This window comes from Phytophthora cinnamomi (assembly GCF_018691715.1).
Source record: "Phytophthora cinnamomi strain GKB4 chromosome Unknown Contig6, whole genome shotgun sequence".
NCBI lineage: Eukaryota > Oomycota > Peronosporomycetes > Peronosporales > Peronosporaceae > Phytophthora > Phytophthora cinnamomi.
The window spans coordinates 343,386-368,165 of record NW_027150939.1 but is presented as its reverse complement, the minus strand read 5'-3'; the positions used below and the strand labels follow the sequence as shown (position 1 = coordinate 368,165).

Below are 24,780 nucleotides of genomic sequence, written 5' to 3'. Positions count from 1 at the left end.
CGATGGTGTCGACGTGTCTCTGGATATCGAAGCTGGGGGCATTAACCACTTCCGCATCACATTCACAGGCTCGAGCGCTACTGGAGCTTCTGGTAGCTCTTCCCCTCACGTAGCTGACGTCGCTCAGCTAGAAGTCGTAGCGACAGACGCCACTGGCGGGTGCGCCGATATGTCAGGCAACGTCTGGACGAATACAGCGCTAAATGGTGGCATGCTAAAGCCTGGTGTGGCGTATGCAGTGCAGGTTGCGGCACTGAATTCTGTGGGTCTTGGGGCTCCACTTCGTGCTACTGCTTTGTGCCACGACTTACCGTGTGCCGCTGGTAACGCGGTTCTTGCTCCTGCTGCCCCGCCGTTTGCGCCGATTGCCGTGACGGTGGCAAGTGATCGCGCTGATCATACGGCGCTTAATGTTGTCTGGAACGCACCAAGTTCCTCGAATGGAGCGCCGGTCACACAGTATCTCGTGGAATACTCAACAGCAGCGTTTGGCTCGCAACCGCTGCTGTGCACGGGCTGCGTCACGGCTCTTACAGGTGGAACAGCCTCGTTAGCACCGACACTCACTCTTAGTGCGAGTATTGTATTGGTCAGTGGGCAACTGGTGGTGCTCAGCAGTGCTTCTCCTGCGTGCATCCTCACCGTGAGTACGGATCCAGCGACGTTCATTAGCACGGCGTGGACTGGTACTCAAGTTGTCTACAACCTGGAGCGACGACACGGCTGTGATGCATTCTCAGCTCAGACCGTCAACTTGAATGCGTTATATGATTCTACTACTGATGGATCTGTGGTGGTATTACCAAGCGCAGTGCCTAGCGATCCGCAGACTACGACGCTCACGTCTTTGACAGCAAACACGCAGTACACAGTTCGCGTCCGAGCTCAAAACCGCGAGGGCTACGGCGCGACTCAAATCGCTACCTTCATTTGCGAACCGGGCATCGAGGCTTGCAACGCAGCGGGAACGTTGGCAGTCACGCGACAACTACCAGCAGCCCCCACGCTTACAGTGCCGACTCAACTACTCGGGGCTGGTGTGGCTGGAGCGACCTCAAACGCGTTGGGGTTCACTAAAAACACGCTTACAGTCGCGTTCAGCGATCCTAATAGCTGGTCAGGACTGGAAATCGTCGACTGGTTCCGAGTCGAGTGGGATGCACGTGCAGACTTCTTGTCACCAAACAAACAAACCGCAATTGTGACGCCTTCAGCCACCAAGGTCCCCTCGCTCTGGTTGACACGACAGCTTTGTCCGAACTGCATCACCGACTTGGTGACTGCAACGAACACACTCTCTGTTGGAGGTGGCATAGGTCTAACGCTGGGTCTTGCTACTGGCGACTGGATCATGGTCGGCGCTGGAACAATCTCTTGCCAGCTCCAAGTCGCGTCCGCTGCACCTACAGCATCGACTATTACGGTTGCAGCAGGGCATGGATGCGCAGACTTTACTGGTAAAACATTGCCACTTGATGCTCGAGAGACTTACGTCCACCGGCTCACTACATGGCTCAGCATGGGTGTGGCGACGCACGTGCGGGTAACAGCTCACAACTCACTAGGCTACGGTGTGCCAAGCGATAGCATCGCGCTCGCCCCGATCACTTCTAGCGACCCGCCGCCGTATCCAAATGTCATTTTGTCTGCGTTAACACCCGAAGACGAAGACGATCCTAACATACGCGTAAGCGCACTCCATGTGCAGTTCCCCCCGCCGACGATATCCCTCCCGACAGACCTGAATGGCGACGGTGGTTCGCCTGTGACGCAGTATCTCGTCGAGTGGATCGACACGACTGAGTTCGCGAATACAGTTCCTCAGATCCAAACGATCAGCACGGCGTCGGACTCAAGCGGAAGCGTGGCCGGCTCGTTCCGACTTACGCTGGATACGACAACATGCTTGTTCTGCCAGATTCAAAGCGCGTTCAGTACGTCAGCCTTGAGCGCGTCAATTTCAGACATCGACATGGCGCAAGAGCTTCGCAATCTGCCTAACGTCGGCGATGTGGCTGTTACGCGCGACAACTGCGTCACGAAGAACCAGTGTACGTGGACGATCACGTTTTTGAGCGAACTAGGTGCTGTGCCAGCGTTGACGTACACGAGTCGACTTTATGCCGCGGGTGGGACGGTTACGGTCACCGTGGCTGCAGGCACCCCGGCCGCGAGTTTGTCTGGAGCGACGTACTGCCCTACTACAACTGGGAGCGGAAGAACGGCCTGTGGAAGGATCACCAACGTCGATACAACTACTCCAGTCCCGTACGAGTATGTCATTAACGGGCTCGCTCCTGGCACAACGTATTATGTGCGAGTAGCAGCTTTTAACGCTCTGGGATTTGGAGCTCGGCGGGTGACGGCTCCGACAGCGTTTACTGTACCTTACGAATCTCCCTCTGCACCAACATCCCCCTTCAACCCTGCAGCGGCTCCAATTCTAACGCTTGCTGGACCTACCTCTCTCCTTGTGAGTTATGATCTTCCAGCATTCGACGGAGGAGCCCCAGTCACGGAGTATGTCATCGAGTGGGATCCGTCTTCAGAGTTCGACAGCGGAGCGAACGGTGACGCGCTTGGCCAAGTGGACATAGTAGCTAACACGTTGGTGGCGGCGACCGATGGAGCTTTCCGATACACCATCAGCGGGTTGGTGACGGGTCAATGGACCTACGTACGCCTGTTTGCTGTGAATGGCGAAGTAGGGGCTGGTGAACCTGTACTTACCCAGCCTGCACGTGAAATGCCACGCCAAAAGCCTGCTGCACCGAGCTTAGTCACGACTGCTAATGACCCTGCAGCTCAACCGCCGGGTACGGCTCTGTTAGTTTCATGGCCAGAAGCGTCTGCCGATGTCTTGAAATACGAAGTTGAATGGTACCAACAAGCGGCAACCGACCCGCTGTTCGGAGCACCAGTGGTTCAGACTGTTGCGACCGCAGGCACGATCACTGGAGGGTTCTTCTCCTTATCGTTTGGCGATGGCAGTGATTTGTATCCTTGGAGGCTTCTGCCTGGCACCGTGAGCGTGGACCACGGCGCAGCATTCCTCAAAACAAGTGAAGATCTGACTGGCCTTCTCGCTGCAGGCGACGTAGTGTATCTGAACAATCAGGCTTACTTGGTGTCGGCGATAGGAACGTTCACAGCGTTCCAGCTGCCTCTTGCTGACGCGACAGGATTCCAAAGCGTGGGGTTGCTGGCGAGTGCGCTCGGTATGGCCGCAACGACGTACGCCGGAGACACGGTCGTGGGGGCGCAGCTGTACACGCAATGGCGCACGACGCCTTTGCCGATGGACGTTACGCCTTCCAGTATGCAGGAGGCACTGGAGCTGCTACCGAGCGTTGGTTTGGTTCGTGTCGAGCGAATGTCGACTGGTACTGCGAACAACTACGTGTGGACGGTCACCTTCACTTCGCAAGTGCCACGAACGAGTCCCGCCTTCCCATTGCTCGTGACTAACGACCGTCTCCTAACCGGCGCGAATGCGAATGCTGCTGTCGTGAGTATAGCTGCCGGACAGGCTCCTATGGCTTTCGACTCTGCAGTTGTTAGTGCGACCAACACATCAATCGACGACGGCCTCCTCAAGTTCAGTATCCCGCAGCTCGCTATTGGGTCAATCTACTTTGTTCGCGTGGCCGCGGCGAACGAGCGTGGGGTGGGCGCGTTCACCTCAGCGTCCACCTTAGGTGTCGCACCCACGAGTTCTCCGCTGGCACTGAACAACGTTGTGGTCAGGGCGTTATCTCCCCAGCTGCTGGGGCTGTCGTTTGATCAGGTGGACATCTCGGGCGGACTAGAAGTGGACGGCTATCGCGTCGAAGCAGCTCTGAGTCCGAATTTCGCGGATTCTGTCATCATTCAGGATCTGCCTCCAACTACCAAGTATGCCCGCGTTACAACAGCAGCCCATACTGGCCCGTTCACCGTTGGAAGCACATTTACTCTCGCAGCTGTAGATGCCAAGTCTTTCCACGGCTCAATGGTCACCCAAGTAGATGCATTGGCCTCAGCACAGGCGCTTGAGGCTGGCGCCGCATTCCTTGTTCGACTTAAACCAGACAGCACGCAGGGCTATGGTGCCGACCAACTTCACTGGAAGTTTTCTCGTGGGGAGCAGGTGCGAATCCGAAACGAAAAGGCAAGCGTCTGCCTCGACGGGAGTGTGGCTTGGCAACTGCGAGACACTACGACGGGGATCACTAGCGTTGCGTACGATCCAACTACACCGACCATCACATTGTCAGCGGCACTCACTGGAAACCTACTCACGGCGATTGTCGCGGGTACGCAGATCTCGGTCGGTGCTGCTGCTAATGGGCCTTCGCACCCTGCTGCATGCCACGCTGTAGTGACCGCTGTGCACGCAGACAAGCTGAATCTGGACATCGTGCATTCGTGCGTCAATCCAGCGTCCAAGCTGGGCAGTGGTTTAGCTGTCTTCGTGGTGAAGGGAGTAGCAGCTATCACCAGCACTGCGTTCGACGGCACAAACACCATTACGCTGTCGGCGCCGCTCTCCAACCGTCTGGCCGATGTGGTCATCGCTGGCACGCAGATCTCAGTGGGTACCACGCCGGAAGACGCGGGTTCTTGCCGTGCTAAAGTGAATGCAGCGACGGCTACTACGCTGCAGCTCGTGACACCTCTCTGTGCCGAAGCGGCATACAAGCTTGCAGCTGGTAACCCCATTTATCTGCACCGCGGACCAGCACTGCTTCCGTTATGCGAGCGCGACGATCCGTGGACTCCACTCAGCGCGTCAAGTACTGCCTCGTTAGTCGCCAGGCTCGATACATCTGGAGGCCGCGAGCCGTTGCCGCTCTTCCGTAGTGATTCAGCTGTGAGTGTCGCGACGGAACTTGGCACCATTGGCAGCAGTGCAGAGGTGACGCTGGTGGCTCCGATGACTATTGGTTGTGGAGATTACATCCGACTGGGCCGCGCCTCGAGCGAAAATGTCGTTGCAGATGAAGCTCTTGAAGCGCTCGCCACATTCCGCGTGCGCGGCAAATGTGACGCCAACAGTTGTGACTGTTTGCGAACTTCTGCTACTGCGCAGCTGCAGCTCGGAAGTCTTGCTGACCCGACGGCCGCTATCAGCTTATCTCCGAGACTAGATCTACTTCACGGAGGTGCTACGCGCGAGATTCAGCGCATTGTATTGACAGTGACAGGAGCTGCAGTCGCGTTCAATATTGGCGGGTTCCGCATTCAATTCGGCGATGAAGTGAGCTCGTTGACACTGGGTGCAGGCGGAGATGGAGGAGCGTCTCTTAACGATGATGTCGGCTGTCTCGTGTGGGCGTCAGGCCCCCTTTCGAGCGATGCTTCTCGGGACATGCAGACTCTTGAACGTGAGCTTGAAAATTTTGCTGCAATTGATGATGTCCGCGTCAAGCAGGCCCTCACAGTGATTGCTGGCGTCCGAGCGACTGTCGAGTACACGGTAGAGTTCATGGGCGTGCAAGTGCGCGGCAAGATGCCCACTCTTCAAATTCTGGACGTGGGTGTTAACGGTTGCAGTGCGTTTGTCGGTAGCACGGCTACTGCTCAGCCCGTGACGCGGGACCAGAACAGCTTTGTCACTGTGTACCAAGCCCCAACAACACCTCCCATCCCGTTCGACGCCAGCAACGAAGATGTCAAAGCTGCTCTGGAAACTCTGAGCGTTGTGAGCAATGCCGATGTAGATCGACAGGTAAACAAGCACGGCTATGACTGGCGAGTGACGTTCGTTGAGTTCCCAGCTCCTTCCATTCAGATGGAGGCAAGTGTGTTCCCTGCCTTGGCAGTGAATGGCTACGCGCTGCAGGCTGTGCAGTCACCCCAAGTCAGCGTCACATCCTTCCAGGCTATCGAGCTCGACACGAAATCGCTAGCTACTGGTGGCGGAGTGTCTATCTACGCGCGCGTTCGTGCCCATAATGCTAATGGGTGGGGAGTTGCGTCCATACCTACGCCTGCATCGCTTCAACTAGCGGAACAGCTACCAGACTCGGTGCGCCTTGCTAGAGCGGATGTGTTATCTGGGTCGCAGGTGCTGGTGCAATGGGACGCACCTGCTCACGACGGCGGAGAACCGGTGACAGAGTTCCGCGTTGAGTGGTGGCTGCACGGTGCAAACCCCACTGCTGCGAAGCCATTTGCTGTAGTTCATGCGCTCGAAGCAGCTTCACAAAGTGTGACTAATGATGTCGCTACCATAACAGTATCTGCTCCAACTGTGGGGTCCAACACTTACCTGTCTGGCACCTTCCGAGTGGGATTTGACGGCCAATGGAGTGCCGAACTTCCGTACGATGTATCGGCTGTGGATATGCAAATGGCTATTGCTACCTTGCCAACGATTGAAGACGTTATTGTGAGCCGCGAGTTGACTTCAGGGGGGTACACCTGGCTGGTGACCTTCTTGCAACGGAGGTATGGTGGCAACCAACACAAGCGATGGCGATCAGCTCTTGCTACGCAGCCCCCCTTCGGTTATAAGCTCGAGGTGTCGGGAACGAACTTGTTAGCCTGCACGACCGCAGAGTTGACTACGTGTGTGCCGCATCTACCCACCACGGTTGCAGCTCGTGCTGCTGTAGACTCCATCCCGGAGTTTCAATCACTGGTGTGTATCTCCACTGGCAATGTTGCAGTCACAGCTGCGCTGACCTTCACACTTCAGCTGCTAGGTACTCAAACAGTTATCCCGGGGACTGCAGACGCTACCGCTCTAGCAAGCGCGATCACGGCACTTGGTGTCGTGGGCAAAGTTAATGTGCGCTTCCGAGACTCAACTCAAACTATGGTTTGCTCCGCGAGTGCGACTGCAAAGGGCGTCACCATCGAGTTCGTCACAGCTCAGGGAGACATTCCTCCGATCACTGTCGCGGTCACCAATGGCGTTGGCGTCACGATTATAGAGCAAAGGAAAGGACGAGCTCAGCTGCACGTGGGTCGGCTACCATTTGCGTATGTGATCGACGGCCTCGCTGCTGGAACTTATCACACACGAGTAGCTGCGTACAATAGCGTTGGCTTCGGCCCGTTCCAAGAGGCAACAGACCCCAGCGGTTTGCTGCTGGTATCACGTCCTCCCATCGCGCCGCGATCCCTTTGCGTTAAGGCAAAAACCATCGACTACTCGCATGGCATGCTGGTGGTTTGGACTGCGCCGCGCAGCGCTGACAGCAATACAGATCAGTACCGCGTTGAATGGGACTTCGGGGCTGGGTTCTCGAGCCAATGCGGAGAAGCCGTCGAGACACAGACGGTTGTGGTGAGCAACTCGGCTGCAGATGCTGCGAACAAGAAGTTTGCTTTGCTCACTGACAGTACCGCCAACGGAGGAGTATCGGTAGGATGCGTGAATCCGGCCAGCCTGACGACTACGCTGCAAACTCCGCTTCAAGGGCTCGGTGGGGCTTACGCTGGGGCCACCGTTTTGATGCAGGGCGATGACTCGGCCACGTACGACTACGGCCGAACCTACACCATGACGTTCCCTCAAGCAGTGACTACTCCGGCTGTAGGTTATGATGTTGTCGAAAACCAAGCCGTAGCCACGTCTCCAGTTGCTATCCCGTTGCTGTACTGGAACGCTGGCGATCAAACTTGCACTACCACACCTCCCGATTCAGTTGTGGCCCAGCGCGCAGCCTACGGGCCTGGGCTCGATGGGAAGCGTGGGCAAGGACGTATCGGAGTCGACGCCAACGGCGTTGTGACCGACAACGAGTGCGCAGCCGCGTTGGCGGCTCCCATCGCCAGACAAACGCTGAGCGCCACGACTGCATTGGCCAATGCGCTCAGCCCGAGCATCCTGAATCTGGCGATCATGAGCGGCGTGTTCGAGAGCTCCGACCTCGCGAGACCGGCGTTGTGCGAGTCCTGCGCGCAGAAATTGACGGCCGGCGGTGTTTTGACAGCCACAATGCCGCTGACGTCTGTCTTGAGTAATGGAGACTACTTCGTTGTCGCCGACTCCCCTACTTCAAGCACCTCGACCTCGACACTTCGCTGTGTGATGAAGGTCGTGACAATCACGGACGGAGCATCAAGCAGCACGATTAACGTGGACCCCAACGACCCTGGGAGCGGCGCGTGCCTGCTTCCAGCGACCTACGAGGCGAAGGCCTGGCGCATCTCCAAGTTTGAGCTCCGAGCGCACACTATTCGCGACCTGGTGCCAGGACGTGAGTACGCGGTGCGGGTCGTCGCCAGCAGCAGCACTTTGGGTGAAGGCCCCGCGCTTGCCACAGCCACCACGGTCACCACCGCGTAGAAGGTGCACTCTGGTGGCTGCTATTCGTACTATATGTTGTGCTGTGCATTTGCATACTTCTGAAGTTGTATACACTTTTTCTTTGAAATCTTGTCAGCTCTAGCTTGTTCCTCGCCTTCACGGGAGTCCAGACAGAAACCAACAATTCCACTTCGTGGTTAGTAAATCGAGCACCGGCCAAGCGTGAATCAAAAGTGTTGCGAAGTTTTCATACCGTTACGTCTGGAGCTCAATGACGTCGCTGCGGTTTTCCAAGTCGACATTGCGTAGGTACAGGTACTTTGAGAAAAAGAGCATCGCGTGCTGCATGTCCTCGCGCGAGTCAATCATAGCGTGTCCTTTGCGTGGCCGCACCAGGCTCGTGAAAAGCTCTGCCGCTGCTTGCTGCGGATGCCTCCTTTTGAATTCGCGACGTGAGCGCTCAGCGAGCGCTGCGGGGTAGACAGCATCTGCTGCGCCAGTGACCTGCAGCATTGGTGTCGCTGCAGCACCACCGCTCTCAAGACCAGAGCAGGGTTCATGAGGCCCGACGATGGCACCGCCGGACACTAATACGACTCCCCCCAACCGCACATCACGCGGCAAAGTCATCGCCAAGTGGAAGGTGACGCACGCTCCTTGCGAGAACGCGAACACGAACAGTCGAGAGTAGCTCCAGCCGTACTTGTCGTGCAGCACACCCAGGAATTTCCACACGTAGTCTCGAGCCGCCTCAAGACTGCAACACAAGCACACGTCCTGTCAATTACCAGCTCCCAAACGCACTCCTGTCCTGCCCTCTGTGTACCTCTTGCTGCGCTGCTTGTGCGGGGTGTCAGGGGAGATCACGTCACCGTTGGCGTCTAGGTCGTCCATCCACGTAAACCCCAGGCCGAAGGGCAACTCTCGCGGAGCACGGAGCGAGAGCACCGCTGCAGCACACACACAATCCCCATATCTTGATGAGTTTCAGAGGTTCGAGCTCCTGCCTTTCATCCGACCGACCTGTTTGGGGCAGCGCCATTTGCTCTCCAAGCCGCGCGAACGGCTCGTGGGAGTCGCCGCGGCCGTGCAGAAACAGCAGCAGGTTTTGCGCCGGCGGGGCGCTGCGCTGGGGCAGCACGAGACGGAAGTGCGGTCTGCCCGGGAAGCAGGACGCGTCCAGGTCCAAGCGGCCGCCGCTGGCCGAGGGCGTCGCCTTGGGCTGCAGCTCAATGGGCGAAGACTGCGAGCTGGACGGAGCTGCTGCTGCACGTGGTGGCATACGGTCGGGCGAGTACGGGACCCAGCGCGTGCGGCCGTCGGGGCCGCACACCAGCGCCAGCCGCGCTGCCTCCTGCACGCGCACCACCAGCTCCGCCATGCTGCGACTGGTGCTACGGCCGTTTCGGCGATGGCCAATGAGCGTTGGCTGCGACTTGTGCACACTTCAATTGCCTCGGGTTAATTCGCTTGGTGAGGCAGCGGTAACGGGGGCAACTGCAGCGCGTTTCGAGCGCTGCTGCCGACGATGCTGCCGCGGAAGGGCTGCGTCATAGTCTTCGCTAGAAGCTGCTCGTCGAGTTAGGCAGGCCTCGGCTGCAGTGGACGGCTGCTAGACGGAGGGAGGCAACACGAGCTTCGCTGTCAACGTCGAGTGAGCTGCGATACGCTGTCCCCCACCCTGATGTTACCCCCCAGCCGCTCGTTAAACCGTGTCGGGCTGCTGCTGTAATTATTTGGAGACTATGAGGATGTTGCGGACAAGACTCTAATCTCCATACATGTAGGGCTATTCCGGCATCAGCTCCTGGATTTTGGGGCTCGCTCGTCAGCGGCGCCAGCCGTTCGGCTCCATGGCGGATGTCACCGCGTATGGCATCTCGGAGCGTGCGCAATGCCCGCCGGCGTAAACGGCCTCGCTGCCTCAACTGGCGGCAACAACCGCAGCGCCTTACCTGGTTGCAGAGGGAGCTCGTCCGTGCCGGTGGGCGCCAGAAATCCGGTCTCGCAGCGCCAGCGTCACCGCTGCGGTTGACTCCAGTCGCGACGGACAATCGTGCGACGAGCGTAAACGAGCGAGCTGGCCTTGAAGCGAAGCGGAACTCGCCGCAACGTTGTTCGGTCGCCGAATCCAGCTTGCAGGGGCTTGCAGGGGCTTGCAGGGGCTTGCAGGGGCTTGCAGCGGCGCGTTGCCGTTACTATCGAGGTTAGGGCGCTCTGACTCCCTGCCCTTTCAGCGCAATCAGCGGCCAATCAGCGCGGCGCCTTAGGGGGGGGGGGGCTGCTTGGTGTCGGTCGGCAACAACTTTGAGCCGAGCGCGCTCGTCCTGCAGGTTCCTCTGCGGTGGCCTTCTCCGCCGCTGCCTCTGCCGAGGAGGGCGCCGCGCTTCCTCGCTCGCTGCCGGACGGGCGACCGGTCCGCCCTTGGCACCGTCGGAGCTATTGTCGCCGCGGTTTCTAAAAAGAAGCAGAAAAGCCGGTACGCAAGCAACGTCAACAGCGGACCCGCGCACAATCTATACGGTCAGTTTTACGGACTAAAGACTCCGATTTATATTTGCTAGCGCTGTGTTGCTCGGTTTAAATCGCACCTTTGAGAATGCATATTGGGGTAGGGATGGGCGGAGAGACTGGCCGAGCAGTGAAAAGAAATGACTCCGCACGATCACGATGGAGCGATAGCTCTTGGCGCAATTCGCCCGGTCGTGGGCGCGCCCAGTGGGGGAATTGCTCGGCAGCAAGAACTTAAGCACCTCGGGAAGCGCGTCGACTATCGCAGCGCCTTCCCCACTAGTCAGCGGCGTCCACCTGGCCTCGGTTCGCGTGGGCTGCTCGCTGCTAGTATCGAACAACTCAATCCGCTCCGAGACGCAGAGACTGACGGAAGGAGACGCCGGTGGCGGCTGCTAGGGACGAAGAGGAACAGTCTCTTGAGCCTCTTGCGACGACGACCACGACGACGAGCATGCGGCAGCGCGCGAGCACCAAGACGCAGCGCCGCCTCAAGCAGCAGCAGCTGATGCGCGACCCGTACGCGCTCACGGACGACGTGTACTGCGAGCCGCCGACCTTCCGGGTGGGCGGCCTCGTCACGGCCATGGGCGTGCTGCAGCTCGTGGCGGCCGTGACGCTGGGCGGCTTCGTGTTCGGCGGCGCGCTGCTCGTGTGCGCCGTGCTGCTGGCGGCGCTGGGGCTCGCGCTGCTGCACCACAGCGACCCCAAGGCTGGCAGCGCGCAGGGCCTGGGGCTCAAGCAGGCCATCGCGCGCGTGCTGGCGCTGCGCCGCAGCGCGCTGGACTACTCGCTGACGCTGTCCATCGCACAGAGCCAGCAGTACGCACAGCCGCACAAGAAGAAGGAGCTGCAGATCGCCGTGGTGCCCGCCAACCCAACGCCGCAGAAGGTGGTGGCCACGATGGCGCTGACGCAGGAGACGCGCGCGGAGACCAGGCTCAACAGACTCGCGGACAACGCCCCGCTGGCGACGCTCAACCGCGTGGACATGAAGGCCCTGCCGACGATCAATTCGTTCGCGGAGGAGTCGGCGCACGACCTGCTGCTGGAGAAGCCGCGCGCCAACTCAGAGCCCAAGCAGGTGCTGCGGACGCGGCCGCTGCTGCCGCTGAGGCCGAAGGTGCAGCAAACGACGCCGGCGAACACGACGCAGGACAAGAAGAAAAAGAGAACGCAGCAGACGAAGACGGAGCCTGTAGTGCAGAAGACGTCGGTGAAGGAGGGAGCGAAGGCGCCCCAGATGCAGAAGAAGGCTCAGCCCAAGCCGCAGAAGCCACGCAGGACGCCTGCGCAGAAGGTGGCTCAGGTTGCAGCCAAGAAGGAGGTGCCTCTGCCGACCGTGTTGCCGAAGGCGGAGCCGAAGGCTGTTCTTCCGGCGGTGCTACCCAAGGCTAAGCCCGTTCGACCGGTGGTGATTGAATCGAAGCCCAAGCCTGTGGAGCTTGCTTCGCCTGCTACTATCGTTGTGGAGCCGTTTGTACGTAAACCAGCTGTGCCCTCTGCGGAGCTGATGCCCGTTTTCCCGGAGCGAAAGTCGCTTGTGGAACTGGCCCGCGGCAAGCCGGCGTTGGAGCAGGAGCTGGCTGTTACCCGGAAGGTGCTGCTTTACCTGAGTCCGGAAGGCGAAACGATGGTGGACCTGGAAGACGAGGAACTGGAGCATGAAATTGAAAAGGAACGCGAACTGGAGCTCGAGCAGGAGCTAGAAGACTATGCTCTGTCGCTGGAAGCGTTCCCACCGTTGTCACCGCCAATGGTACCACAGGCGCCGCCTGCAACTGAAGTTATGGAGCCAAACTTCCTGATGGACATCGCGCTGGAGCCTATTTCCAGGCCGGAAAAGAAGTTGATCTCGCTGAGCTCCCTGCGTCTCAAGCCAGTTGGCAACGCTGACCTGCGCACGATGCTGGATGAGCTGGATGTGATGCGTTTGGAGCTCGATGCCGCTATGGCTCGCTGCACTTCACTACTCAATGGAGAGGAAAACAAGGTATCAGCACCCACACCAGAGCTGGAACCTGAGGAGGAACCTATCTTTTGCTGCTAATATTTGATTGCTGGATCGACGTGATGCACGCACCATGTATGCTCAGGCGCTCTGCGAGCTGCCAGCGTCTTTGACTTCGATGCGCCTTCAACATGTGTGTGCATCATATTTGTTTTGTTTTTTATAGGAGAAAACACGAAAACAAAAAAAATTGGAGAAGCCACACTAAAAATGCCAAGGTCTCCGGGCCATTCCACCACACCCAACTAGCTTTGTGCCGCTCCTGCAGTTTGGTACTTGGATGTGGGTGTTGTCTATGCTATCGATACTCCTTTTACTTGTTGAGGAACGCCATGAAAGACGAATACGCCCGCTCAAGGTCAAAGCTGAGCTGGCGCGCCTGCTCCTCGTCGAGCTCTTCAGATGCGCGCATAGCATTCATGGTACGCAGCCAGCCCTCAATCTTGTCGCGGCCAGCAAAGTCGGGCGGGAGGCCGCTAACCATAGTCAGCGAGCTCATCATCTCGCTCAGCAGCGGCTGGATCTCGTCCACGGCACGGATATTGAGCTTGAGCACGTCCATGAGGGTGATGAAGTTCTGCACGGTCTGCGCCACGTTGACGGAGTCTGTCTTGCGGTTGGTCGTGTTGTGCACCACCGTGGCGGGCACACCGATGCGAACGAGTCGCTCCAGCGCTCGGGGGCAGTCCAGTCTGTACTCGGTGATGAAATTCTCCACGCTGTCGATGAATCCGCCGAGGCGCAGCGCCGTCTCCGCCGTCTTGTACTGCGAAATGAGCTTGGTGCAAGCCTCGGTGTACTGAATCGAATTCACCCACAATCATACACATTGCAGCATAGTCAATAAGACTACCATGTCTCCTTCTGCCCCCACTGCTAGACGTGTCGCCGCACCTCCTCAGGCGTGATGGCGTCACGGACGTAGGCGGCTTCCAGGTGCTCCGTGGTCTTGAAGATGGCGAACAGGTCGGCCAGGTCCTCGTACTTGCGGCGGTCCTTGGTGTCGGCCCAAAGCTTGATCTCCTGCCATTGCAGAGCGCCAGAAACGGGGGAAAATCAGCGTCTACGAGGTTGAGATGGATACATGACGACGAGGGAACTGTCCTACTCGGTTGAGCTGTTGCGGCGGGGGAGCGCGATACGGAGCCTGCACGTGCGACACAGCTGGGGTCAGACTAATGGCGAACTGTGCGAGAGGGTGCACGCAAGGGAACGTACTGCCGACGAGGCTGGAGGCTGCGCCAGGTCGCCGAAGTTGTAGGAAGACGCCATGCCTCGGGGTCTCGATGTCTTGATGAAAAGTGCGCTGCAAGTTGTATCGGAGACGTAGCGGGCCAATCAGAGCGCGTGTCCTACGGTATTTGGGCCAGTGAGGGAGCAAAGTAACACGTTGAATTGAAGTGCGTGAACGTTGTTAATTGTTTGCCTTACCACGCTACCTGCGAAACTTTTCGGAGCACTATTGTAGAGCGGGTCGTTAGATGATCTCGTCGGGCGTGGCGTCGATGAGCTTCTGGATCTGGAACTGCTTCTCCACGATCGGCCGCACATCGTCGACGTCTACGAGGCTCTCTAGAAATGGCAGCAGGTTCAGCAGCTCGGCGTCCGCTTCGTCGTCGTACCACGTCTCGATAGGGATGCCGTTGTTCACCTGGTACCCGAACGCGTGCGGCGAGTTGTCGACCAGCACGACCTTTGACAGGTCGCGTCCGAGCACGTTCAGGTCCTTCAGATAGTTGCCGAAGACATCCAAGCAGTCTTCTCGGTACAGTCGGTACCTGCAGCAACGGAGGCAAACCAGCGTGTGAGTCCGAGATAATAACTACTTCATTGCATGAAGGAAAGACGCATACTTGATGAGGTTGCGGTTGGGATCGAGCATGTTCATGAGCTTCTCCGCGTACACCTTGTGAGAGGCGGTAAACACCACAATCTCGAAGAGCTTGGACACCCGTTTGAGGAAGTACTCCATGTGCGGGCGCTTCTTCACGTTGACTGTGTATTCTACGCCGTTAAATGTGACCTGCGCGGCAGACAAAAACAACGAAACAGCAAGCATTTCAGCAAAGAGACCGAAAAATTTGCCGACATCAGTAAGCAAGGGCGTACAGGGAACCGCATGTGTGGGTCCTTCACTTCGTCCACGCTGCAGTGCACAAGGGTCTCGTCCAGGTCCAGCACCAAGCAGATCTTGGGCGCGTTGCGTGACCTCTCCGGCAGCGAGATGGGCCGCTTGCCCTCGACGATGTCCTCATACTTTGGCAGAGTCTTCATGAAGTAGAACCTGTAGCAACGATGCACACAAAGATTCCGTGAGAAGCTAGCGCCAGGCGCCAATATCCAACCCACACTTACGGGTTGAACTCCTGCTCAGGGGGAGTGGCGTCCTCCTCCTCGTGTTCATCTGCATCGGGCGAGTCAGCGTGATGCATCTCATCATCAGCCGCGCCGTCTTCCTCCATGTTCTCCTCAGCCAGCGCGCTCGTGCTGACATACTTCGACTCCAGGTGTACCCGAGGGTTCGGTGGCGACACGCTGGTGGACCTTGAGGCCTTGGGCGGCTTCAGTGCGGGCGAAAACAGCTCGTCGTTGGCGTCTTCGCTAGCGCTGCCGTCCGGACTGGCAGACATGGACTCGTCCTCCTCGTCTCCCTCCTGTTTCTGCTCCTGCTCCTCCTGCTCCTCCTGCTTGCCACTGGGAGACGACGCCGAGTCGTAGCTGAGCTTCGTGCGCGCCTTCTTGGCCTTGGGTTTGCGCTCCCGGTCGTCCTGCTCGTACTCCTTCAGCAGCTTCCGGGGCGAGAAGAACTGCTCCTCCTCCTTGGACTCGGGCGCGTTCGTGTCGCGCGCGTCGGCCGGCGGCGCGTGCTTGGCCTTGGCGGACTTGCTGTTCTCTGCGTGATGGTTCATAGTCCACCGGTAAGACCTCCTGTCACTGTCAATCTCTGTTGCATTGTGCGGGTGGGTGGGCGCCTACCTGCCGCCTTGGTGTGCTGGCGCTTCATGGGCGTGGACGCGATGGGCGAGAGCGGGTCTGCGTAGTGGCCGTGCTGCGGCGAGGGCGACTGCTGCTTGCCCTTGCGGTTCTTGCGGCGCTGGCGCTTGCGCTTGCGGCTGGCGTCGCCGTTGGCGGCGTGCACGTCCGCCATCCCGAGAGCGTGGAGTGGGCCTTGAGGACTTCCGCCTTGTCTTGATCGATGCAATCGCGCAACCAGACAACAACGAGGTGGAACTCCTTTCTCCTAAGACACTGTGGGTTGAATTGTATGTACATACGTTACGCGAGTATAAAATAGGTGTGCCTTAGGATATCTGTTGCTAATTCAAATTTTGCGCGCGGTTTTCCAAAATATGCCAAAGATCAAGTTGAAGCCATCTTTGGCTCAGGTCTTATGACAGCCGAGGACGCCTCGCTATATTGGCGTCATTCGCAGCGCCGCGAGCGGGCGAAGAGCGGTCGAGCGCAGCAGAGCACGATCGACATGAGGCCGGACAAGCCGCTCGGAGTGGGCGCGTTGCTGCAGAGCCGGCGCCTACTGTGGCAGCGCCACAAGCGCAAGCTGCAGTACCAGATCATGTGTCGCGTGCACAAGGTGCTGCCCCCTCTACCTGTCGAGGCTTGCACCGCTATCCTACTGTAGTCTTTATACTGACGCTGGTGCGTGTATCTCTTCGTGTGGCTGTGCAGCAACTGGGGTCACCCGACGACGTGTACGAGCAGCACGAGCAGCGGTTCCTGGGGCTACTGCAGAAGCTGCTGGACATCCGCAAGAGCCTGGAGCACTACCGCGCCACGGCGCTGCCGCTGTACTGCTCGGCGTGCGCGAGCCTCGGGGCGGACGTGTGGTGCGTCGTGAGTGTGGACGCCGTGGGCAAGGGAGCCGACGCCGAGAAGTTCCGACACGCCATGTGCGCCATCAACGAGACCAAGGACAAGAGCCACTTCTTCAACGCGGTGCGTCTGTCCGCTTCAGTGCAGGCTCAAGAACGAGACCCTAATTGCGCTGTGTGTGTACGATTTTGTGCAGGACGCCGTGCTGTTGGGCGCCTTGCGGTTCTTAGACATCCACATCAACGCCATGAAGTCGGTGCAATCGCAGATCTCACATCGCAAGGACGTCAAGCTCGAGTTCGACCGATATGAGCAGAAACTCAGCAAGATGAGGAAACGCAGCGATGGCAGGGCTTTCCAGCAACGACTGGAGCGCAACGAACACAAGCTGCAGAAGGCCCGGGTAGCGCTGCAGACCGTGACGTTCGACCTGTATCGCGTCTTCGCCAAGTATGAGAGCGAGCGGGATACCATGCTGAACGGCGAGCTGGAAATGGTGCGGCAGGTCATGCACAACTTCTATGCCAAGAACGCGGAGGCCACCAACTTCTCCATCCCGGGCGAGGTCGACCGCAGCGTCGTGGACAGCCGCGCGGAGCAGCTCTTCAAGGGCATGGTGGAGAAGGAGGTGGAGCAGGACGCCCTCAAGCTCCTCCCTCCGAGCGGCTCGAGCAAGCCGCCTCAGTTCACCCTCGCCGTAGACAGCGTCCAGACCACTGCGGGCTTCAGTCCTTCGGTTCCGAACGCTCTCGTGCCGACGAAGCCCATTGTGTCGATGCTGGCCTCGGCAGTACCTGGTCCAAGCGTCGACAAGCAGACCCCGACGCACTCGACGGACGCGAGCTCGGGCCCGGAGCACGACAGCAACGAGGAGGACGAGCTGAGCGAGAAGCTCAAGACCATCCAGCTCTCGCGGCCGTCGATCCAGCCCGTGAAGGTCTACCGGCTAGGGAGGCCCGTGGCGACCGCGGAGTAGCTTCATAGTAGGTCAGCCGCAGTAATTGAGCCCTAGGAATGCACTTCGGCTTGGCCTCCGATCGGGTTTACAGGTGTTGGCAACAGTTGTCCTTGTTGAAGTTGACGCAGCGTCTGTCAGCGGGGGATGGGCGTTCAACGCACTTGCATTCACCCCAGTTCTGCTTTTGCAAGACAAGACGCAACGATGGCGCCGAGCAACGCTGTCGAGCAGGCCGTTGTCGAGCAGGCCGTTGTCGAGCAGGCCGCTGTCGAGCAGGCCGCTGGGGAGGGAAGCCGCACGGTCGATGAGCGCTCGACCAAGGCGGCGTTCGTGGCCGAGAGCGGCGGCGCGTACGGATACGGAGCGGGCCAAGCGACGCCGCGGATCGACGAGATGCGCGCGGACGAGTTCGCGCACTTGCAGGGCAGTGTGTACCTGGACCACGCGGGCGCGACGATGTACTCGAAGACGCAGCTGGACGCCGCGTTCCGAGAGCTGCACGGAGGGCTGTTCACCAACCCGCACAGCGCCGCCGGCAACGCGGGAGCGGGCTCAACCACTGCCAAAATCGAGCGGGTCCGGCGCCAGGTGCTGGCGTTCTTCTCGGCCAGCGAGGAGGAGTACGCGCTGATCTTCACGTCGGGGGCGACGGCGGCGCTGAAGCTGGTCGGCGAGAGCTTCCCGTGGAGCAAGAACAGCACGTTCGCTCACGCGATGGACTCGCACACCAGCGTGCTCGGAATCCGAGGCTACGCGGCTGCCAGCGGCGCGGCGACCCAGTGTGTGGGTTTGAATGAGCTAGAGCAGCTTGAACACGACGAAGTTTACTGCAGGCAGGCTGCTGCTGAAGCTGCATCGACAGATGAGACCACGCCCATCAGTTTGTTTGCTTTTCCGGCCGAGTGCAACTTCAGTGGCGTCCGGCATTCACTCAATCTCGTCGATAAGATTCGTGCTGGTTGCTGGGCGAATCCCTCGAGCTCAAGCCAAGGCTCCGCTCAGGCGAGATGGCTGGTGCTGGTTGATGCCGCGAAGTATGTGGCGACGTACCAGCTCGATCTCTCTGTGTATCACCCGGACTTCGTAGTGCTGTCGTTTTACAAGATTTTCGGATACCCGACAGGCCTTGGAGCACTGCTCGTTCGGAAGTCTGCGCTGTCGTTTTTGAGGAAGGACTACTACGGCGGCGGAACTGTGAAGAGTATATTGGCTAGTCGAAACTTTACAGTTCCGCGTGGGTTGGACGACGAGGAAGATGAAAGTGCTCGCTTTGCGGACGGCACGCAATCGTTCCTGTCGATTCTTGCTTTACGGCACGGAATTGAACAGGTGGAGAAGTTAGGCATGAATAACATTTCAGCCCACACAGCATCGCTACGGGCGCTACTCGTTGAGAAACTCACCTCTCTCAAGCACTGGAACGATCACCCAATCTGCGAGATCTACGGCAATGGTGGCACCGACGCCAAGACCAAGCAGCAGGGTCCTATCGTCGCATGCAACTTTCTACGTGACGACGGTAGCTACGTCGGGTACAGTGAAGTTCACAAGCTCGCAGAAATCCACAACATTCACTTGAGGACCGGTTGCTTCTGTAACCCTGGCGCCTGCCAACACTACCTCGGCTTGAAGGAGTCAGACTTGATGTCAAATATTGCGGCTGGGCACGTCTGTGGCGACGATATTGATGTGGTAAATGGCCTACCAACCGGTGCAGTACGCTTGTCTTTGGGATACATGTCGACGTTTGAGGATGTCGAAGCATTTGTGGAACTTGCCGCCAAGTACTTCGTGTGCAGAACAGACCCGACAAGGCTAGTTAGACCAGTATCGGGTATCAATCTCTTGGTAACACGCTCCAAGAAGCCATATCTCTGCAAACTGACACTTTTCCCGATCAAATCGTGCATGGGCATGGTCGTAGACTCATGGCCCCTTGGATCGAGAGGGCTGCTCTTCGACCGGGAGTTCGCGATTGTGGATTTGTCGACTGGAAGCGCGCTGACACTCAAGACCGTGCCGGAGCTGTGTTTTGTCCGCCCTGTCATCAATCTTGGACGCGAGACATTAACGATTTCGTACCACAATCCCGGGACTTTGGATTCTCAGTATCAGCAGCCGGCATCCACGCCGTCGTCTTCAGAATATCGATCCGCATCATCATCGTTCGCAATTCCTCTGCGCGCAGACATCTCCACCTCAAAGCACGAGGACGAAGAGAATCCCCGAACCATGAGCGTTTGTACTGACAGCTGCAAGGGCCGTGACGTTGGTGCAGACGTCTCTCGGTGGCTGAGCTCGTGTCTTGGGCGCCAGTGTGCGCTCGTGCGGGTGTCCACGAATCACCTCCGCGCTTCGCAGGCGACTCGACGAAAGGGAAACACAGCAGCAGCAACCTTGCCCCGAGAAGATCAGCGTCCTGAAGCTACAGCAGCCAGCGGGAGCCATCCTGCGTCGATCGGGTTCGCCAACCAGGCGCAGTACCTGCTCATCTCGCGCCAGAGCATCGCCCATTTCAACACTGTGCTGCGCTCGGTGGACAGCGCCTTGACCATTAGCGAGGACGCCTTCCGCGCTAACATCGTGGTGGACGGGTGCGCCGACTCCTTCGAGGAGGACAAGTGGCGGCGTTTGCGCATTGGCGGTGCTGCTTTCGACGTATCAGGTCCATGCAGTCGCTGTAGCGTCATCAACCTGGACCAGCGCACTGGCCAATTCAATCGGCGGCCACTGCAGGTGCTGTCCAGCTACCGGCGCGAGCGCAGCAGCATCTTCTTCGGCCAGTTCCTCACGGCCAGCGACAGCAGCAGCAACAGCAGCAACAGTGTGTGGCTGCGCGTCGGGGATCAAGTTGAAGTGGGCAACACCGGTATGTAGCCATCCCATTATCCCCCGTCTAAACGAATAATCGTATTGAAGAGGTCGCTCGGTATCTTTCGACGAGGTTTTTCCGCCGCGCTTTACGAGGTTTTTCACTGACACGAAATGATTGCCGCCCCCCATACTGAGCGCGAGTGCTGGGCGCAGTCTTTCAAGCACGGTATCCAGGAGGGGGGAGCGCCGATGGACACCATCGAGCCACTCGCGTATTCCCCAAGTCGCAAGCAAGCAAGAGATCCAAGCCTCAAGATGCCGAACCCGCAGGTGTTCTTCGACATGACCGTTGGCGGCGCCCCCGCCGGCCGCATCACGTTCGAGCTGTTCGCCGACAAGGTGCCCAAGACGGCCGAGAACTTCCGCGCGCTGTGCACGGGCGAGAAGGGCGTGGGCCGCTCGGGCAAGCCGCTGCACTACAAGGGCAGCGCCTTCCACCGCGTGATCCCCAACTTCATGTGCCAGGGCGGCGACTTCACGCGCGGCAACGGCACGGGCGGCGAGTCGATCTACGGCGAGAAGTTCCCGGACGAGAACTTCCTGCTCAAGCACAAGGGCGAGGGCATCCTGTCCATGGCCAACGCCGGCCCCAACACGAACGGCTCGCAGTTCTTCATCTGCACGGTGGAGACCTCGTGGCTGGACGGCAAGCACGTGGTCTTCGGCCGCGTGGTGGACGGCATGGATGTCGTCAAGAACATCGAGGCCGTGGGCTCGCAGTCGGGCCAGACCAAGAAGGCCGTCGTCATCGCCAACTGTGGCGAGCTGTAAGCAGGCCAGCCAGCCTCTCGCCCGCCACTGATTGCTGAGTGACTAGCGACGGCGGCGCCTGCGGAGCTGCAGCGCTGGGCGCTAGTGGGCCGCGGACGCGCCTGCGTCACATGGATAATTAAACGGATGCTTCTTTCCCCCTTTCCTTCACCTGCTCTTTGTCTGCCTCCAATCCTTTGTTGTACATGTACAGTACTGGTTGATTCTTGCTGGCTCATGTTCTCTCCCCCCCCGCCTTGGACTCCAAGTTGGAGGATCTTTCGCCGAGCACGATGTTGAGATCTGCGACCATGGAATGTAGCCACGTGTGTGTATGTGTGTGGTGCGATCGAGGCGCCCGAGTCTTGCGGATCTGCTTGCAGATCTTGTCGCCAACGCAAGTGATGAAGGCGCGCAATGCGGACAAGACGTCACGGCGGAGAAGAAGTCTCAAAAGATACGTCAACTTTGGCACGGGCATGAGCATCATGAGCTTTAACGTTAGGTAGGATGCACAGGTATCTGCTACGCTGGTGGTGATGGCACGCCACCGATAAAGTATACTAGAGACATGGGGAGCACGAGCTGCAACGTTATGCGCGTTGCGGCTCGTTCTTCACCATGGCGTCTTCGTAGGCAACAGCAACCGGCGCGGGGTTGCCAGCATTGCCACGTGTGCGACGCTTCTTAAATTGAGGGGTGGTGTCGTGTTCTCGCGCAGCGGCTAATTGCTCCTCCAGATTCATCGGCGCGTCCTCTGTAAGGTCGAAGATCTCGCCCTCTGCTGCAGCCTGCTCTATCCGGTGAGTGATGGCCTCCTCGATCGACATGGAGCCCTCAATCTGGATTTCTTCGTCTTCTGCTGCAGCACCATCAGCGGCAGGGGCGAACATACGCACCACTCGTCGAACTGGCGCAGCGAAGTCGGCGCACACGTACGCATCGTCGCGCTCACCGTCGAAGAACGAATCCTCTGCTGCAACTACCTTGGTGGTTGCTTCGTGGATGTCGTCGTAAAGTGTTGCCTCCATCGTGTCCTCAGCAATAAACCGGACCACAGTCACGAGCTCATTTGTCTGGCCCATACGCAGCACACGGCCGATAGCTTGCTGTTCTAGCGTACTGGCCTGCATCGGACTGAATCCGACCGGGTCTAAGAAGATGACGTGCGACGCCACTTGCAAGTTGATTCCCGAGGCGCTTGTAAGTGAGTTCAGGATAAGGACCTGGATGTCGCCGCTGTGGAAGGATGCAACATGGGCGGACTTGGTCTCACTTGACTGGTGCTGAAGAAACACGGCGCTCGTGATGTTAGCTAAACGAAGGGCCTTGGCCACAACGCGCAGAGCTCGATCCCACATCGTGAAGATTACGACTTTAATCGTCGGTAGGCGACTCAGGTACTGCACCAGCGCACCAATTTTGCTGCCGTAAGCGGGCATTTTCTCAATCGCATCATCTTGTCGAACCTCTTTAGAGCTGACTAGAGCCACACACTCAGTCACCTGCTTGAGTTGCTCTTCTACGACGGCGCGGGCGCGTGGACAGCGTTCATTCAATGTCGATTCCATGATCTTGGCGAGTTTTTCGACCTTGTCCATCGTGTTGAAGTACTTCAATATATAGTCTTCAATCTCACCCTGATGGTAAAACAACAGCTCAGTTGGCTCTGGCATGTCATCACCAAACGGATAGTGCTTATACAGCATACGGAAGCCCAGTTTAGACTCTCCACTATCGTCGAAAAACTTGCTAAGACCAGACCCCTCCAGGTCATCAAAACAGTCCTGCACATTGGCGTACGCGTTCAAGCGAATTGCACGACAGATCTGGACCGTGTTGCGAGTTGCAGCCTCCATAACAACCACTTCGTTCTTGCGCTTTTTCGCTACTGCCAGTTGCCGATTTAAGTGATAGTTTTCATCGCGATACACCTCGCTGGGACTCTTGATTTTGGTCAGTGGAGGTGTTGGGGTGTCCTTAGAGCCATTTTGCTTGCCCCCGCGTTCGCGCTCAATGATACGATCAGAGATACCAGCGTGCACGCAGCTCTGACGAGCGGACTTGTACTGCTCACCCCACAACATCTCCGACACTGCATCCTTACCGCTGACTGGCGTTTCCTCTGGGATGAAAGTGTCCGCAGTACCCTCTTTTCCGCCAGCGGCCAAGACGTCCACATCTCCAAGTGCAAATACATCGTACTCAGATTGCTTCACCGCAAGAACACGCTCGATCTTGTACAGCAGCAGCTCCTTCGGATGCAGCTTGACCGGGATGTACGTTTCGTCCACCTTAATCTTATCGGTGATAGCCTGTTGCTTCACCTGCGCGCAGTTGCGCAGATAGAGCTTCCGCTTGATCTCGTCAAATGCGGGGTCTTGCGGCAGCAGGCGCAGTCGTTTGAATCCTAGCAACTGGTTGTTCGCGTACATGGACTCTGCCTTTCCGGGGAACGGCGTGGCCGTGATCAGCCACACGTTCAGGCTCCGGTGCGTGAGCTGGATGAAGCAGTCCCGCGCGCTCTTGCCGGGCAGCACGAGGTCCTGCACCTCCTCAAAGATGACGCGTCTCCACGACTTCTGCGGCAGATGCAGCGGCGAGACCCAGAGCGGGCCGCTGTACGCCTTGTGCACGAACTTGGCTGCCTCCTCGTACTCCTGCAGCGCGATGGGGTCCACCGCCAGTGGCTTTGGCCGCCCTCTCACCTGCAGCTCCGTGGCGTACAGCTGGCCGTGCTTGTAGTAGTGGTTCCTGGACTTGACGGCCTCCTCCACGCCGACAAGCACGAGCATGCGGTTGGAGATGTCGGCTCGGGCCGCCGGGTTCTCCACCAGCTCCATGTACTGCCTGAGGCCGAGCACGACGTCGATCTCGCCGGGCTTGACGAACTTGTCCACCTCGAGCTTCCACTGCGCCAGCAGGTGCGACGGCGCCACCAGCAGGTTGGCGCCGGCCGCGTAGTCGCGCGGCTCGCCGGCGAGGAGCGCCAGCATCGTGGCCGTCTTGCCCGTGCCGATGGCGTCCGCTAGGCAGCCGCCCTTGGAGAAGTAGTCCAGCATGCCGAAGTTGAACCTGGCCACGGCCTCGTCCCGCGCCTCGATCTGCAGCATGCGGTGCAGCGAGCGGCGCTGGTGCTCGTACAGCGGCGTGGCCGCGCGGAAGGCCGCGGGCGTGGGCTCCTCGGGCGCCGTGAGCGGCAGGAACGGCACCTTGAACTGCACGTCCTCCGCCACGCGTGACGCCGCGCTCGGACCCACGAACGCCTCGATGGACGCCTGCGTGATGGACTTGCGCTTGGCCCTGCCCATGGCGCGGGCACCTTCGTCTTTGAAAATATTTTTTTTTTGGCGGCAACGGAGTCCCGCGCAAAAAGGGTACCAGGAACGGGGTACATCTGTGTAACTCCACACGAATATACCATCAGGCAGGCCGTAACGCAACCTTAGCTTTCACCTGTAGCAACTTTATATCTGGGCGCAATCCGTAATTTATGGAAAGTAACAATAGCAGCGAAGACTTTAAGAATAAGATTAATGCAAGCGCGATGCCTCAGTTCAGTAAGAAGCACGGACCGCTGCTCACTCCACTCCAATCGACTCG

General features: G+C 58.6%; 9 protein-coding genes across 11 annotated transcripts in view; 5 read left to right on the top strand and 4 right to left on the bottom strand.

Moving 5' to 3' along the window:
• IUM83_07350 overlaps nt 1–8,281 on the top strand; it is a gene marked incomplete at both ends in the record, with an annotated part of 33,221 nt that extends 24,940 nt beyond the window's left edge. Inside the window, one exon of one of the 3 annotated variants that reach the window (XM_067931638.1) lies at nt 1,709–8,281. In XM_067931638.1, coding sequence (XP_067799017.1) covers nt 1,709–8,281 — 6,573 coding nt within the window. Of the gene's footprint in view, nt 1–1,519 lie in introns of those variants that run through there. The other 2 variants (XM_067931637.1, XM_067931636.1) reach the window with 2 other exon arrangements.
• A 216-nt stretch (nt 8,282–8,497) lies between these two features.
• On the bottom strand, nt 8,498–9,623 carry IUM83_07349 (putative hydrolase C9G1.08c; the record flags this gene model as incomplete). Its single annotated transcript, XM_067931635.1, has 3 exons — nt 8,498–8,999; nt 9,069–9,192; nt 9,266–9,623. The coding sequence occupies 3 exons, from the start codon at nt 9,621–9,623 to the stop codon at nt 8,498–8,500; spliced, it is 984 nt and encodes a 327-aa protein (XP_067798926.1).
• Nucleotides 9,624–11,207: 1,584 nt separating this feature from the next.
• Nucleotides 11,208–12,930, top strand: IUM83_07348 (CMP-sialic acid transporter 4; the record flags this gene model as incomplete). The annotated part of the gene is made up of 2 exons (XM_067931634.1): nt 11,208–12,746; nt 12,850–12,930. 2 exons carry the CDS (start codon nt 11,208–11,210, stop codon nt 12,928–12,930), a joined length of 1,620 nt encoding a protein of 539 aa, XP_067798925.1.
• A 147-nt stretch (nt 12,931–13,077) lies between these two features.
• Nucleotides 13,078–14,036, bottom strand: IUM83_07347 (vacuolar protein sorting-associated protein 28; the record flags this gene model as incomplete). Its single annotated transcript, XM_067931633.1, has 3 exons — nt 13,078–13,563; nt 13,686–13,787; nt 13,983–14,036. The coding sequence occupies 3 exons, from the start codon at nt 14,034–14,036 to the stop codon at nt 13,078–13,080; spliced, it is 642 nt and encodes a 213-aa protein (XP_067799060.1).
• A 205-nt stretch (nt 14,037–14,241) lies between these two features.
• On the bottom strand, nt 14,242–15,912 carry IUM83_07346 (putative nuclear LIM factor interactor-interacting protein hyphal form; the record flags this gene model as incomplete). The annotated part of the gene is made up of 5 exons (XM_067931632.1): nt 14,242–14,542; nt 14,618–14,787; nt 14,874–15,048; nt 15,120–15,657; nt 15,741–15,912. The coding sequence occupies 5 exons, from the start codon at nt 15,910–15,912 to the stop codon at nt 14,242–14,244; spliced, it is 1,356 nt and encodes a 451-aa protein (XP_067799101.1).
• Nucleotides 15,913–16,245: 333 nt separating this feature from the next.
• IUM83_07345 (uncharacterized protein) lies at nt 16,246–17,571 on the top strand (the record flags this gene model as incomplete). The annotated part of the gene is made up of 3 exons (XM_067931631.1): nt 16,246–16,356; nt 16,452–16,718; nt 16,792–17,571. The coding sequence occupies 3 exons, from the start codon at nt 16,246–16,248 to the stop codon at nt 17,569–17,571; spliced, it is 1,158 nt and encodes a 385-aa protein (XP_067799059.1).
• A 186-nt stretch (nt 17,572–17,757) lies between these two features.
• Nucleotides 17,758–20,430, top strand: IUM83_07344 (Molybdenum cofactor sulfurase; the record flags this gene model as incomplete). The annotated part of the gene is made up of 1 exon (XM_067931630.1): nt 17,758–20,430. One exon carries the CDS (start codon nt 17,758–17,760, stop codon nt 20,428–20,430), a length of 2,673 nt encoding a protein of 890 aa, XP_067798931.1.
• A 252-nt stretch (nt 20,431–20,682) lies between these two features.
• Nucleotides 20,683–21,198, top strand: IUM83_07343 (peptidyl-prolyl cis-trans isomerase; the record flags this gene model as incomplete). The annotated part of the gene is made up of 1 exon (XM_067931629.1): nt 20,683–21,198. The coding sequence occupies one exon, from the start codon at nt 20,683–20,685 to the stop codon at nt 21,196–21,198; it is 516 nt and encodes a 171-aa protein (XP_067798930.1).
• A 572-nt stretch (nt 21,199–21,770) lies between these two features.
• IUM83_07342 (snf2 domain containing protein) lies at nt 21,771–24,488 on the bottom strand (the record flags this gene model as incomplete). The annotated part of the gene is made up of 1 exon (XM_067931628.1): nt 21,771–24,488. The coding sequence occupies one exon, from the start codon at nt 24,486–24,488 to the stop codon at nt 21,771–21,773; it is 2,718 nt and encodes a 905-aa protein (XP_067798929.1).
• Between the last annotated feature and the right edge of the window lie 292 nt (nt 24,489–24,780).